Here is a 15,877-nt window from a genome sequence, read left to right as displayed (position 1 = left end):
TTTATGTATGTTCTTTTACTATTATTATTATTATATTATGTTTTTATCCTTAACCTTTCCTCTCCTATACTCCTTATGTTGGTCCACATTTACTAGGGTTAAGGTCCGATCTGTGAAATTTATTTTGGTGCTTTCCCTCACTTGTTGTTCCTCTCCTCTCCTGGAATGTTCATTCAAGGCCGAGAGAGGATCTCTGTTCCCCAAAACATAGAAACCTAGACTGTGTAAATGATGATGCATCCCTTTGCTCGGGGCCAGACGTTAGTGACTGTCTTAGGAGACAGAAGCTGTGTTCAGCGGAGCCCTGATCTTCGCTCCGCTCCAGAAAGGAGAAGAACTTGCACGGTGAGAAATGAGTAGATAAATTGTTAAAAATAAAGAGAGTGAGACAGAGTGAAGGAAGTGGTCTTATATCTCGCGCCTGAATGATTTGCAGGACCCTCTATCTGCTTGTAAACTGACAAGTGGGTGGAGAGTGGGACTGGATCAGGGGATCGCGGACAGACGTGCCCTGGTTTTCTCTGTGGTGTCTGAGGGTTTTTGGGGTTTCCAGCTGATAAGTTAGGTTTGCTTTGCATAGCCTCAGACTTAACCGAACTCAGTGGATTCATATATTGCTATGGATCGGAGTACAGACTAGCTAGAGAGAGTAGACTATGGCAAGAGTAAGAGTAAAGTGAAGAGTGAGTCTGAATCCACTCCCAGATTACCTTCACCAGCTATGAAATTGATGACTAAAATGTTAGACATTAATGGAACAATTTGATAAGAGGGTTGAAACAGGTTTCCTGCAAAATGGAATCTTTAGTCTACAACTATTGAACCAGCTAAAGACATGTTTGGAGAGAAAGGAGAGCAGAAATGCAATAGAGCGTGCAGTCCTGTCCAGAGGAAAGAAAAGTAAACAAACTGCAATTCAGATGGGTAGACTAGAAAAAGACAAGAACTGAGGACAAGGAAAGCTCAGAACTGAAAATTAGAATAGATTCATTAAGGATCTGATTAAACTGATTAGCCTATTATTGACTGATCAACTGATTATATCTTCTTTAACCGAGGTACACAAGTCACGGGATCCATTCTGGCTGATCCAGTCCTGGACTCTGTTCCTCCTCCTCCAGAATGCTCCAGTCCGGGATCCAGTCCAGTAAGAAGACCACCGGTATGCCCTGGTGCTGCTGAAATCTTTCAGAACTGAAGAAGTCCTTTGGATAAGGGACAAAACGTCTTCCAGTAGCTTCAACCAAGTCCAGTTGCCCTTCATTTTAACCCTCGTTGGATAGCAAGACCAGACCGAATCATGTAGGACTCTTCTAGTCCACGTGACCATTACCTTAGAACTACAGCGGTCTAAAACAAGACGCAATGAGACCCTACTAGTTCTGAGTTAGTTAGAAACTGCCGCTGCAGTAAGAAAGAGTTGTATTTCACAGCATGTCACATCATGGAAGACAGACAGCACGACAGAGCATGTTTAACACGAAGATAAAGCAAGAAGACAACTGTCAAAAGAAAATGATTGGTGCTGTATCAAGTCATCCTGGTACGAAGAAACAGACAATACAGGGGGGAGAGGGCAAAGCAAGATTTTTGAACAATTTCTAAAGTGCTTTCCCTCTTTTGTTGTTCCTCTCCTCTCATGGAATGTTCATTCAAGGCCGAGAGAGGATCTCTGTTCCCCAAAACATAGAAACCTAGACTGTGTAAATGGTGATGCATCCCTTTGCTTGGGGCCAGACGTTAGTGACTGTCTTAGGAGACAGTTTATTCTCTTTTGTTAAATAAATTTATCAAATACAACGGTTTGTTGTAACTCAATTATTTGCTCAGCCCCTCACCAGGAATATAATTTCCGCCACAAAAACAAGTTTAAGAAATGGATTAAACCGTATGTTCGTCCGCTCTTACATAAGCTGCAAATGTTACCATGCACGGCTAACTAGTGTACCACGTACAGTAGTAACCTAACCCAGCATAATACTTCCAAAGCCTGGGGCATTTTATACTACATTACTTTGTCTGGTTACAGGTTACATTAGCAAAAAGCTACATCCAGGGGGTAAAATTTCTTCACTGTGTGGAAGACCCTGTACATCTGGGGGCCCTAAGCAGGATAATAATGGTGGCCCTGTCTTGCACTGGATATGCAGTGAAGCATAGAACCAGCTACCGTATGCAGTCATTACCCTTACGCATTTTATTTGTATCTCAAGCAACATGATGGGTGGCAGTTCTTTCACTGATATTAAATACATTCACTGAAACACCCAAAGTAAAACTGACTGCACTTGCCATTTTTACTTCTACTTTATCTACTAAATTTTAACAATGGCATCAACTGTGTTTGTCCCATAGTCTATATATAAAGAGGCAACTCAAAACATGCAGTATCAAAACATCTGGTAAAATAGTTAGATATATAAATAGAGATAAAGACATGGCGGCAACAAATAGGAAACTTACAAACTCAAAGATGTGTCAACTTGAGAGTGGCATGATGAAAGCCTGGTATGAAATAATGTAACATTAACTTTTGATTAGTTGTTTTATTCATTTTGAAGTCTATTAGTTTAAGGCATTATCTTGATCATCATAAGGGATTCGGCATTTCTACAAACAAACAGCCATGAAAGTCACCAAAGCTAAACTGCCAGCAAGTCAGTGGTGTCTCAAACACATTATCATTATTCAAGTTTAAAGTTCAACTTACTCTTTTATTTAGCAAATATCTCCTGTGAATGAAATATAACCTGCATTCAATAAAGAAGTAGTCATACATTTGAAATAACACACCTGGATTTTAACATATTGTAAAAAGACTCACAAAAGACTTAAAATTTGCTCAGGGATACAATGGCGGACACAGTTATGGGCAGTGATCCCGGGTCTGTCACACCGAAGGAATGTATCTTATCCATTGCACCATTGCCACCCACATGATGAAATGAAATAAATTCTATGTAGATGTCAAAATGTATCTCTACAATAACTAATCTTCAGTTTCACTGCTCATGGCTAAGCAAGACGATGGGAAATATGTAGTAATATTTATAATTATGTGCAAGACAGACCCTCTTGAACTGTTGTTTATGCCTCTTTTTTGGGGTTGTGTGGAATTCAAGTCTTAATTAAAAGAGACAGACCCCCCAATCCCCCCTGTAATTCGAACATGCTAAGTTGTACCTTCAAACTTCTGCCTGTATTAGCTCTCCAACATATCCCAAAACTGAGAGGAATCGTGGTTTTGACACGGGGCCAATGAAGGTCAAATATTATGCCACCAGACTCCAGTATTACCTACCTGTGTTTCTTGATGTCTTTTGTGGATTATTGAACTATTTTCCTGCTTCCGTGTTTGGATTTGTTTGCTTTATGTTGAATCACTCACCCGTTTTGGACCTATGTCTGTCTCCTCACTCCATGTAAGCCTGTTCACCTCTATTTCCTATAACCCTTTTAGAAATGCTTTGAAGTATCGTTTCATTTCCCCACATACTATCAACACATTGTGCCGTGCACAGAAGTCTCTGCTGGGCTGGGGTTATAATGTTTTACTGTGGTAATAAAGAATAGTGAAGTTATAAGAATGTGCAAGAGCGTCACTTTGTGTTGAAAACTGGTGGTGGGGACATAAAGGCTCAGATTAGGGGCGTGATGATACACTTGTGTCATGAGACCTGACGATGGTCAAAAACTACATGGGAAGATTTTATTTGGTATTTTGAAGAGACATGAAATGCTGAAATATAGTGGGGGGTCTAATGGTCCTCCCCCAGAACTTTTTGAGCATTAAACACTTCATTTCCTGCACTCTGGAGACATTTTCTGCTCCAATTAATGGTGGAAATATCTTCATTTTTATAAAGAGAAATAACATTTTTCTTAAGTTACTTTTTCTGGCACATTTGTTTCTTCTATATTTAAATTGCATTGCATATTTTCTTATTGTGCAAGTAAACCCTTCTCAAAGCATTTTCATTACTTGGTGTTATGATCTATTTTTCAGAACATTTTTGACAAATCTCTTTCAAAAAGTGATGGGGACAAAGTCAGCTATTTCAAAATGTGGTGGGGACATGTCCCCAGTGTCCCCAGTGTAAATGACACCTCTGAGAATGTGACAACAGCCTTAAAGGTAGGCTTGGCCAGGTAGGCTCTCCTTTCCTGGAATGATAGGTCTGTTTGAAGGAAAGAACAGACCGTTCTGTCAGTGGCTGACACATGGATGAATATTATTCCTAATTTGGCCTACTACCTAGCACATAATTTAAAAATGATCAAAATCACTTGCTGTAGCTAATCAAACAGTCTGGGAAGTGACTCCATTTAACATTATTAAAAAACCTAACTAATACCAAATGGCCTTGTTAAGTAGGTGGAGCTATAGACTGCTATACCTTATGTTACATGTGGTGTCGTGAAAATTTGAGGAATCTATTCTATGGTGATTGACAATGAAACATTTTTCAATAAGTCACTTTTTCAAAAGCTGCCAGTTTTGGTTGACAGTAGATGTCCAACAACATGAACATCTGTTGAATAAACAGTCAATGAATTGAGGAAGCTGCTATCACTATAAAGTTGTTCTTTCTAGCCTGCTTGGTTAAAGAAAAGGTTAAGAAAGATTTATTTTTTTTTTAAAAGATTTAAGGTGCAATACTTAGTTTTGTTCCTTTTGACAAACCTCTGCCATTATGAAATCAATGGTCTCAGTATTTGTAATACTGTGAAACAGATCATCAACAAGGTTTTTTTTTGGCCAAAGGATGTGTCTAGAGGGTATGTTTTTTACACTCTCACCTTAAATATACTGTATTTCCTATGTGCATTTTTGTTTGAAAAACATGCATTCTTGAAAGATTGAATCTGAATGGCTGGGAAATGTTAATGCATTAACTAAAAGGGCCTATAATAACACTTCTTTGTCTTATGTCTACACTGTTCCTGCTGTGTTGCTCTATTTTGAAAGTGAGGAATAATGACTGTGAATGTTAAGATACTAGTAGTACCATATACTTTATTGTGTTGTTTTGCTAATTCCAGAAGTGAAAAGATGGACATTAAACCAGGGAATATCCCTGTTCTCTAACTTCATTCATAAACAATACAGCATTTATAATGAAGAGTGAAAACAGTGTTTGTAGCAGAATTGGAGGATCCAGCTCTTAATGTTGGTCACAACTACTGCATCCTTACTGTACAGCTCTTGTTCTGTAGCTGACCTCTAAATCCTGACCTGAGGGCATCAGTAAAGACAGGGGATAAATCCAATATCTGATTATTTTTATTCTAGGTTTCTTAAAGTGATTAGTGCAGGATACAGCTCCCCATAGACCAGTATTGGACTTTGGCGATGCATGGATTCCTGTAGAGGTACTAACTCTATACTAACTAAATAAAAATATCACACTGAGATGAAACAAATATTGCAGCCCCTTTTGCACTATTTCATGGGAATGTACTGTATGCATTTCCCATCACTACTTATCAACAGACACCATTTTATATACTTGTTTCTTGGATTTTTTTTTAAGTGGATGATGTTTTAACATAGTGACTGCACTGGTAAGGTCATCTTTCCTGTTTGTCCTGTTTCAAATTGTACTCCCTTACACTGAGGAATGTAATTAATTAATGAGTAACGTGTTACTGCCCAACACTGAGGGTGATGGGCTTCATAAAAACAGGATCTTGACAGATTATTGTAGAAATGCATTACATTGTACACACTCAAAAATGGAGGTACGAGACAAGAACATTTCTGTACTTACAGGTACACTTTTCAAGAATGTTCCCTCAAAGGTACAATATTGATCTTAAAGAGGCCAGAAGTGCACCTTTTGACTACAGAAAGGGTGCAAAGTGATTTAAAACAAAAATAAGAACAAATCTGTACCTTTTCTGACAAAAAAAGGGAACACCTATAGGTGTTCCCTTTTTTCAGATGGTAAAAGCCACTGTGCAACAGCAAAAGTGACGCACATTGTACTCCTGCAATGCTGCATAAAAAGGAACTCATCTATTGGTCCAATGTTACTGAGGAAATGTGGAAATAAAGAAGTATATATGTCTACTGTCTACTAAGGGATGTCTACAGAACCAATAGTAGAACAACTAAGTGCATGCAGATATCTTCTAAAATGTGTCTTACAAAGTAATTTTAGATATCTATCATCAATAGATATCTTGCAATTATAAGATGGGGCATAATTCATCTTGAATCTTGAGTCTTTTGTGTAAAAAATTGACTGCTGTTTTTATCAGTCACAATGACCTCACTTAAGGAGACACTCTGGATAACCATGGAGGACCTGATGGAGGAGGAATTCAAGCAGCTGAAATGGCTCCTCCAGCAGGCGGACATCATGCACACTCTCATCCCACATCTCGAAGACTACCCAGCCATCCCTGTGAGCCGGCTGGAGAAGGCAGACAGGCAGGACACCGTTGTTCAGATCATTCAGATCTATGGCCCTTATGGAGCTCTGGAGGTGACCAGAAAGGTTTTAATGAAGATCAACAGAAATGATCTGGTGCAGCGATTACCAAACATCACCTCAGCACCAAAAGGTACGTTATGGGAATGGGATATTGATGAGATGTAAAAGCTGTTGACTGGTTGACTTGTGTTGAAGCCCTTGTATCATTTCTCAGTCTTTCATTCTGTCTCTGTTGCTGTAGATGTTGGTGATGTGGGGAGTTCAGAAAACAGAGAATCTTCCCCAATTAAATCACAAGCCATGTCTCCTCAACTTTTCCCTACAGACAGTCAAAGTGAAGGTAAAACTTGTTTGATGAACTTATGCTGCCACGTCAGCTGTCTTGCTGTCACACATGTTACCCATTATCTTTGTGTGGATTCATTCAAAATTGCCTCAAAATGAACCAAGTGTTCAGGTTTTTGGGAAACTGTCAGCTCCTAGTAATTCTGGTGTGTCTTATAATGCAGCTTAACTCATTTCTGTCAATTTTAGATTATACTTAAAGTGAGAATATTAATATTGTTATTATAGATTCAACTGGTTAACACCTCAAAAAAACACCTTTTAGAATAATCAAACAGCGCCTGAAATATTATTTGATAGTGGAATTTATTTTTTGCCATGCTAGCAGCATGGCTTTATGGATGGCAATGTGTGTATGCACATTTGTCTGTAGTGTTCAGTAATTTTGGTCCAGAATGAAATTTCTCAACATGTGCTGGATGGATTGGCACAGAACGAACAGACATTCATGATTTTCACAACTAGTATCCTAATGGCTTTGGGGGAAAGTGTATTGGATGGATTTCCATGAAAGTTGGTACAGATGCTCATGTCCTTAGGATGAATTGTTGGTTATGTTGGTGACATTTCATCTACCGCCATCATCAGATCTAAATTTCAATTTGTCCAATATTTTGGTTTCCCATTAGCCTCATAAAACTTTGTTTTTAGAGGAGAAACCGTCTGAAAGTGTGTGTCGTTACTCTCATTTGTTTGATTTGTTGGTGGTCCTAATCCCTCTCCATGACAGCAGGCTTTTTGCTCCTCCTTTAAGTGTGGGCATTTAAAAAAAAAAAAAAAAAAAAAAAAAAAAATATATATATATATATATATATATATATATATATATATATACACACACACACACACACACACACACACACACACACACACACATATATATATATATATATAAAATAAAGGGAACACTTAAACAACACACTGTAACTCCAAGTCAATCACACTCCTGTGAAATCAAACTGTCGACTTAGGAAGCAACACTGATTGACAATCAATTTCACATGCTGTTGTGCAAATGGAAAAGACAACAGGTGGAAATTATAGGCAATTAGCAAGACACCCCCACTAAAGGAGTGGTTCTGCAGGTGGTGACCACAGACCACTTCTCAGTTCCTATGCTTCCTGGCTGATGTTTTGGTCACTTTTGAATGCTGGCGGTGCTTTCACTCTAGTGGTAGCATGAGACGGAGTCTACAACCCACACAAGTGGCTCAGGTAGTGCAGCTCATCCAGGATGGCACATCAATGCGAGCTGTGGCAAGAAGGTTTGCTGTGTCTGTCAGCGTAGTGTCCAGAGCATGGAGGCGCTACCAGGAGACAGGCCAGTACATCAGGAGATGTGGAGGAGGCCGTAGGAGGGCAACAACCCAGCAGCTGGACCGCTACCTCTGCATCTGTGAAGAGCACAGGGCGCCAGTGGCGAATTTGCCAATCTTGGCAATTGTTGGGCTGTAAGCACAACCCCCACCTGTGGACGTCGGGCCCTCATACCACCCTCATGGAGTCTGTTTCTGACCGTTTGAGCAGACACATGGACATTTGTGGCCTGCTGGAGGTCATTTTGCAGGGCTCTGGCAGTGCTCCTCCTGCTCCTCCTTGCACAAAGGCGGAGGTAGCGGTGCAAGACAATGCTAGACATCATGTGGCTGGAGTGTGTCAGCAGTTCCTGCAAGAGGAAGGCATTGATGCTATGGACCGGCTCGCCCGTTCCCCAGACCTGAATCCAATTGAGGACATCTGGGACATCATGTCTCGCTCCATCCACCAACGCCACGTTGCACCACAGACTGTCCAGGAGTTGGCGGATGCTTTAGTCCAGCTCTGGGAGGAGATCCCTCATGAGACCATCCGCCACCTCATCAGGAGCATGCCCAGGCATTGTAGGGAGCCTCATTTTGACTTGTTTTAAGGACATTACATCAAAGTTGGATCGGCCTGTAGTGTGGTTTTCCACTTTGATTTTGAGTGTGACTCCAAATCCAGACCTCTATGGGTTGATACATTTGATTTCTGTTGATAATTTTTGTGTGATTTTGTTGTCAGCACATTCAACTATGTAAAGAAAGGAGTAATTAATGAGATTATTTCATTCATTCAGATCTAGGATGTGTTATTTTAGTGTTCCCTTTATTTTTTTGAGCAGTGTATCTAGAGAGAGAGGGCATTCAGAACACGAGGAAACACTTTTAGACCTGCTTGGAAAAAAACATTGAACAACCAAGAATAGTGTGTCATCCATGTGTTTGTTCTGTACAGATTTCATGGTGCCAATACCAAAGCCTGCACAGCCAATCACATCATACCAACAAATGCTCCAATCCAATCTTCAGAATCGGTTTGTGTGTGTACAAGAAGGACTATCAGAAATGGAGGATAAAAAACTTCTGGATGATATTTATACAGAGCTCTACATCACAGACGGAGGCGACATGCAAATTAACAGGCAACACGAGGTCATGCAGATCGAGAGGGCATCAAGAAATCTAGCAGCAACCGAGGTATCAGTCAAACCCAGCGATATCTTCAAACACCATTCTGGAAAATACAGACCCATAAGGACCGTGCTGACCAATGGGATTGCAGGAATTGGGAAAACATTTCTTGTGCACAAGTTCATCCTCGACTGGGCTGAAGGAAGAGCCAATCAAGATGTGCATCTCATATTCCCCTTCACCTTCCGCCAGCTGAATTTACTGAAGGGAAAAAGGTTTTCTCTCGCCAAGCTAATTCATAAATGTATCATGGAAACCAAGGAGATCACAGAGGAGGCTCTTAATTACATTTTCACAGCACTACAGATGTCAGGAAACACCAACTATGACAAGAGTAAAGTTAAACTTCTCTTTGTGTTGGATGGACTAGATGAGAAACGCCTTCAACTAGACTTCACTGCCAAAGAAAAAAACACCATTGATGTGACAAAGTCGGCTAGGGTAGAAGGACTGCTGACGAACCTCATTAAGGGGACTCTGCTTCCCTCTGCTCGTCTCTGGATAACTACACGACCTGCAGCAGCCAGTCAGATCTTTCTAGAATTTGTTGACATGGTGTCAGAGGTGAGAGGGTTCAATGACCCACAGAAGGAGCTTTATTTCACCAAAAGATTCAGTCATGACGAGCAGGCTGCTAGCAGAATCCTCTCCCACATCAAGACATCACAAAGCCTCCACATCATGTGCCACATACCAATCTTCTGTTTGATCACTGCGACCGTTCTGGAAGATGTGTTGAAAAGCAGTGAGAGAGGAGAGCTTCCCAAGACTCTGACCGAGATGTACACATACTTCCTGGTGGTTCAGATGAGGCAGACAAAAGAGAAGTATGGCACAAAAAAGAGCATCCAGTATATTCAGTCACTTGCAAAACTGGCTTTTAACCAGCTGGAGAAGAGAAACCTGATTTTCTATGAGGAAGACCTAAAAGAGAGTGGGATTTATCTCAATGAAGCATCTGTGTACTCTGGGGTGTTCACACAGATCTTTAGAAAGGAGAGCTGGAGGAAGAAGGACAAGGATAAGGGCAGACTGTTCAGTTTTGTCCATCTGAGCATTCAGGAGTTTCTGGCTGCTTTTCATGTGGCGCTGTCGCTCATTAACAGCAACAAGAATGTGATGGCTGAATCCCAACCAACGTTTAAAAGTCTGGGGATGCTTCTCAGCAAAACATCTGTAACAGAGGTCCATAGGATTGCTATCGACAAGGCCTTAGAGAGTCCAGATGGACACCTGGACTTGTTTCTCCGTTTCCTGTTGGGTCTTTCATTGCAGAGCAATCAAGATCTCCTGGCAGACCTACTAAAACAGAGAAGAATTATCTCAAACAGCAATCAGGAAACAAGCACGTACATCAAGGAGAAGATCAAGAACAATCCCTCTCCAGAGAGAAGCATCAACCTCTTTCACTGTCTGAATGAGCTGAATGATCATTCTCTGCTGGAGGAGATCCAACAGTACCTGAGTTCAGGATGTATCGCCAAAAGATATCTCTCTCCTGCTCAGTGGTCAGCTCTGGTCTTCATCTTAAGGTCGTCAGAAAAACAGCATGATGTGTTTGACTTAAAGAAATACTGTGCCACAGAGGAGGGCCTTCTAAGGCTGCTGCCAGTGTTTCAAGCCTCCAGTACATATCTGTATGTAGATGTATCACAGTAATAATATCAAATGTTATGAATTCAGTGCAAGAATGGGAATAATTTAAAAAATCTTGTCTTCCACTATTAATCTTCATCAGGCTGAGTGGCTGTAATCTGTCAGACAGAGGCTTTAAAGCCATCGCCTCAGTTCTCAGCTCCCATCAATCTAATTTGAGAGAGCTGGACCTGAGCAGCAACAACCCTAATGATGCAGGAATGAAACTGCTCTCTGCTGGACTAGAGAATCCCCACTGTAGACTGGAATCCCTCAGGTCAGCTCACTTTATTTAATTGTGATTTCAAAAAATGGTCATTTTTTTTATCATGTCTGTTTGCTCTAAATTCAAGATTTAGCTAGAGCTCCATCTGCTTACATACAATGTTTAAAGGCTAAAGGCTAAAGTTATATATTTTTCTTCAACAAATACAATGAAAAGACTGAACTCATGATGTGCTTGTTGGTAGTGAATTTCCATCATTAATATCATCGCCACAGATAAAAACCCATCAGACTTCCAAACCTGAAGTAGCTAAACCTATCTAAAGCAACACTTGTTAAAATGTTTTTTACCTTCTTCAGGTTGAGTGACTGTAACCTCGCAGAGAGAAGCTGTGAAGCTCTGGCCTCAGTCCTCAGCTCCAAGACCTCTAATCTTCGTGAGCTGGACCTGAGTAACAACGACCTGCAGGACTCAGGAGTGAAGCTGCTCTCTGCTGGACTTGGCAGTCTACACTGTACACTGGAGTCTCTCAGGTCAGAATTCAGTGCTGTGAACACCACAAACAGAGGCAGAGTCAGTTTTCAAATGAACTTGAATCCAGCTGGCTTAGCCTTCATCCAAACAACTTTGTAGAACAAATGTTATGTTTATTCGTGGTGCCTCCACTGCCCCAGCGTCCTCAGCCGGAGTAACAAACTCCCATTGTATTACATTGATAGCAAAAATCTTTTTAGTGAACATTTTAAGGCCTGGACAAATACAACAAAAACTATTAGGCACAATAGAGTTTGTTGTGATTTGTGATCACCTGCAATTATCACATAAAATACAAAATAGGGTAGATATTAAAAAATATCTTATCTTTTGTAAAAAATCTTCTACTTCCATGTTCTTTAAGGCTGAATTTGTGCAAGCTGTCATGGATGAGCTGTGAAGCACTGGCCTCATCTCTTAGTTCACAGTCATCTTGTCTGAAACAACTGGACCTGAGTAACAACGACTTGCAGGATTCAGGAGTGAAGGCTCTCTCTGCTGGACTGGAGAGTCCACAATGTAGACTGGAAACCCTCAGGTCAGAATTCCTGAATTAGTTTCATAATTGGTAAAAATGTGCAGTGAAAATCAGCAAAACACTTGTATGTGTTTGTGTGTAGGCTGTCAGGCTGTCTGGTCACAGAACAGGGCTGTTCTTTTCTGGCCTCAGCTCTGAGCTCCAACCCCTCACATCTGCGAGAGCTGGACCTGAGCTACAATCATCCAGGAGACTCAGGAGTGATGCTGCTCTCAGCAGGACTGAAGGATCCAAACTGGAGACTGGATACTCTCAGGTATGGGCAGCCAGCAGGAAGATGGCGAACAGATCCCAAACACTGTCCCTGTCACTGTGTCAGGTTAAGGAATATTATTAAAACATTATAAATGATAAGTCTTTTTCCAGGGTGGACCCCAGTGGAGTGCGCTGGTTGAAATCTGGCCTGAAGAAGTGTAAGTGTATATTTAGTTGCATAGATTTCTGTTTAAACTGACCCTTCATGAAGGTGTAATTTGTTCATTCAATCCAAGGTCATATGGGAACCATAAAAAGAAAGCGTGTCACCTGAACACAGCAGGTCTGAAACTTCTGCTTGTATTTCTGACTTATTCTTTCCATCAGATTCCTGTGAACTCACACTGGACCCAAACACAGCACACCGAGACCTCATTCTGTCTGATGAAAACAGAAAAGTGACACGGGCGAGCGAGGAGCAGCCATATCCAGATCACCCTGAGCGATTTGATGACTGGTTCCAGCTACTGTGCAGAGAGGGTTTGAGTGGTCGCTGTTACTGGGAAGTAGAGTGGGATGGAAAGACTTGGGTTGCAGTGACTTACAGAGGAATCAGTAGACGCGGAGAAGCTGTTGACTTCTGTCTTGGATGGAATGAAAAGTCCTGGAGTCTAGAGTGCACTGATGACGGATACTATACTTGTCACAATAAAATTCTAACAGAAATATATTTCCACCCCCTTGACTCTACCAGAGTAGCGGTGTATCTGGACTGGCCTGCCGGCACGCTGTCCTTTTACAGAGTTTCCTCGGACACATTGACACACCTCTACACCTTCTACTCCAGATTCACTGAACCCGTCTACCCTGGGTTCTGGATTGGGTTAAACTGCTCAATAACCCTGTGTCAGATGGGGGAGGGAGATCCAAACACTTAAACTGCTGACTATAGACAGCTGCTTTAAGGAATAGTTTGACATTTTGGAAAATATTCGCTTTCTTGCAGAGTGTTAGAAATGAAGACTGGACTCTATGACTAGCTGACAGTTAGCTTAACTTAGCACAAAGGCTGGAAACAGGGGGAAACAGCTGGACTGGGTCCTTCCAAAGGTAACTTAATCCACCTGCCAGCTTCACATAATAAATAAATATGTAAGAAGATCTGTATTAGTGCTACATTTTCCATGCAATGAGACTGTGCAATGTCACACAAGCATATGTCTAAATGTGCACACACGGTTTTTCTAAGACAAGCAAGGTGTGATATCGTGATGGGGAACTGAAAAGGTAAGGGTAGCATTGTTGTTATAGGTTGTATTGTATGGTTAGGTTTAGATCAAGGTTTGGGTTAAAATAATTAGGTCAACGTTGACTTTTTGTTTTACACGGGGCAGCAGCTTTCTGGTTTCTGAAGGTGCAGAAATAATGCCAACAAATCTCACAAGAGTTTTGCAAGTCAAGGGTTACCATCTAGACACGACCGACCATGAGGCAAGGAGGACAGATTTTTTATTTAAGTAAATAAGAGATGTTATATTTCTTATACAATAGAGAATGTCAAAATATCATATGAGAAATAAGATGTATAGTGTTTACTTAGGACCTGAATGTCACAAGGGACATATAGAAATTAATTTGCTTTTAGTGTTTATAGTTTGTGTAATATTTGTGGTTTAAATCATCAAAATCATGACTTTTCCCGATGTTTAAAGGTACAAAGAAATCCAGCATTTAACCTACAAAGCTGTCAAGGGAGAGGAAAGGTTTCAGTCATATAAAAGGGTGCGAAATATTTTGTTGTATCCTGCATGAGTCCTGGGTGCTCAGTGCAGTGTGGAAGCTACTGTGGATCCTGGGTTTCTTTGGATTCTTGGATTCTTGTGTACCTCAGATACAGTCAAAGGATGTATTAGATGCTCTTCACCACCAGATGACGCTGTCATCTAAAGATCTAAAAAGGTGTAGGCGAGCAACTTTTAATGGAGGCAAGCCACCAAACACCGCATTCAAACTTGTGAATGTTTGGTTCGAAATGTTTTGAAGTGATAGATTTTTTAAACAACTGTTAATATTAATTAAGTATTAGTGAACAAACAGAAGAATCTTCAAAAAAAAATATTATTATGTAAAACTCTTGTGTAAAATACTCTTTGTAGCACATTACACTGGAACATTTTGTCCTCTTTTTCTGTCTCTGCATTTTAATGCATAATCAGTTAATTATATATAGGCTATATACATCTAGACACACATGTATAAAATCATTTTATTATTTTTTAAAGCAATATATACCCCTTAGGATGATATAATCACTGGCCAATGGTACATGGTAAATTCAACAGGTTGCATTTTCATTCAACTTAGAAGGACATTTTGATCACATGTCATTACCTTCTTATCAACTGTAGGCTACATGCCTCACTGGGTTCCTCGGTCAATGGCCTATCTTTCAATTTTCATGTAACATTGTAATTATCACCTTCACATGTGGAACAAAAAACTGAGAAGACTGCTCTAGCATAAAGTCTGGAGGAGAAACTGGCCTGTCAATCAGCATATGCTTTGTGATGTGCATTCACCCCATGCAGGTAGAGGCCAGCGAAGCAGGATACTTATTTCACTGCGTGATGCACACTGTCTCTGTTTTTCACAATACCACAGCAGGGATTTGCCAGCACTGGTGGATGCAGGCAGTAGGAGTGCATTCTGGTTAGCCAGACAAAGTTAGGGTCAATAGTGTCAACTAATTTCAACTAATCCAGTTGTAGTTCTGTTTGAAAAGTAAATGTTTGCAACAAAGCTTTCTTATATTCTTACAATACACAACTTCAATCACATTTGGTTTCAGAATGTGCTGACTACTGAGAACTGTAGTCTACATTAGAGTCTGCCGCACACACATGACAATGTCTCATTACTTTTCAGGTAACCTAATAGGTACTTTTTTATAGTAACAATCAATCAGATTATTATGTGTAATATGAAAGGTGTCGTTTATGTTGATCACCCTGCAGCAAGTTATCGTCCACATATTTGCAACAGCTCTACAGAACTTTTTAGCCTCTTTTAACTGATTGTTTTGGTTTTTCCACCATGCAAACTCTGCTCTCATCAACCCCTTATCCAGCCACAGCAGGCTGCTCATTTCAGTGAAAAAGACTCTGACAAACCGACTGTACACTACCTGCCCATAATCAAGCAGCAGACAGACAAAGTTAGCTACTAGGTGCTGAACATAGTGAAGCATTTAGCAGCTAAAGAATAGGTACTTCTGTTAAGAGATGGTGGAAACCAAATCAGTGCAACAGTAAAAGTAGAGTAAATATATGCCAGATGACCAGAACCACAACTCCAAATGAATGCTAATGATGCACCGCTAACACAGTAATATGTGTTCATGTGGTGATAATGTGTCATTGTTGTGTTTGCAACCTTTTTTTTGCCAAAACAAATGCTACTTCAAATACTCCCA

General features: G+C 40.5%; 1 protein-coding gene across 1 annotated transcript; it reads left to right on the top strand.

Annotated features, from left to right (window-relative positions):
• Window positions 1-6,117: 6,117 nt before the first annotated feature.
• Window positions 6,118-15,278, top strand: LOC119882676 (NACHT, LRR and PYD domains-containing protein 3-like). The gene is made up of 9 exons (XM_038692846.1): window positions 6,118-6,570; window positions 6,682-6,780; window positions 9,042-10,914; window positions 11,016-11,189; window positions 11,498-11,671; window positions 12,037-12,210; window positions 12,293-12,466; window positions 12,577-12,623; window positions 12,793-15,278. The coding sequence occupies exons 1-9, from the start codon at window positions 6,270-6,272 to the stop codon at window positions 13,341-13,343; spliced, it is 3,567 nt and encodes a 1,188-aa protein (XP_038548774.1). The 5' UTR covers window positions 6,118-6,269; the 3' UTR covers window positions 13,344-15,278.
• The last annotated feature ends 599 nt before the right edge of the window (window positions 15,279-15,877 follow it).

This window comes from Micropterus salmoides, unplaced genomic scaffold, assembly GCF_014851395.1.
Source record: "Micropterus salmoides isolate LMB-PRFRI ecotype aquatic unplaced genomic scaffold, ASM1485139v1 Ms_hic_scaffold_10, whole genome shotgun sequence".
NCBI classification, from domain to species: domain Eukaryota; kingdom Metazoa; phylum Chordata; class Actinopteri; order Centrarchiformes; family Centrarchidae; genus Micropterus; species Micropterus salmoides.
This window is presented reverse-complemented; position numbering and strand designations above follow the sequence as displayed.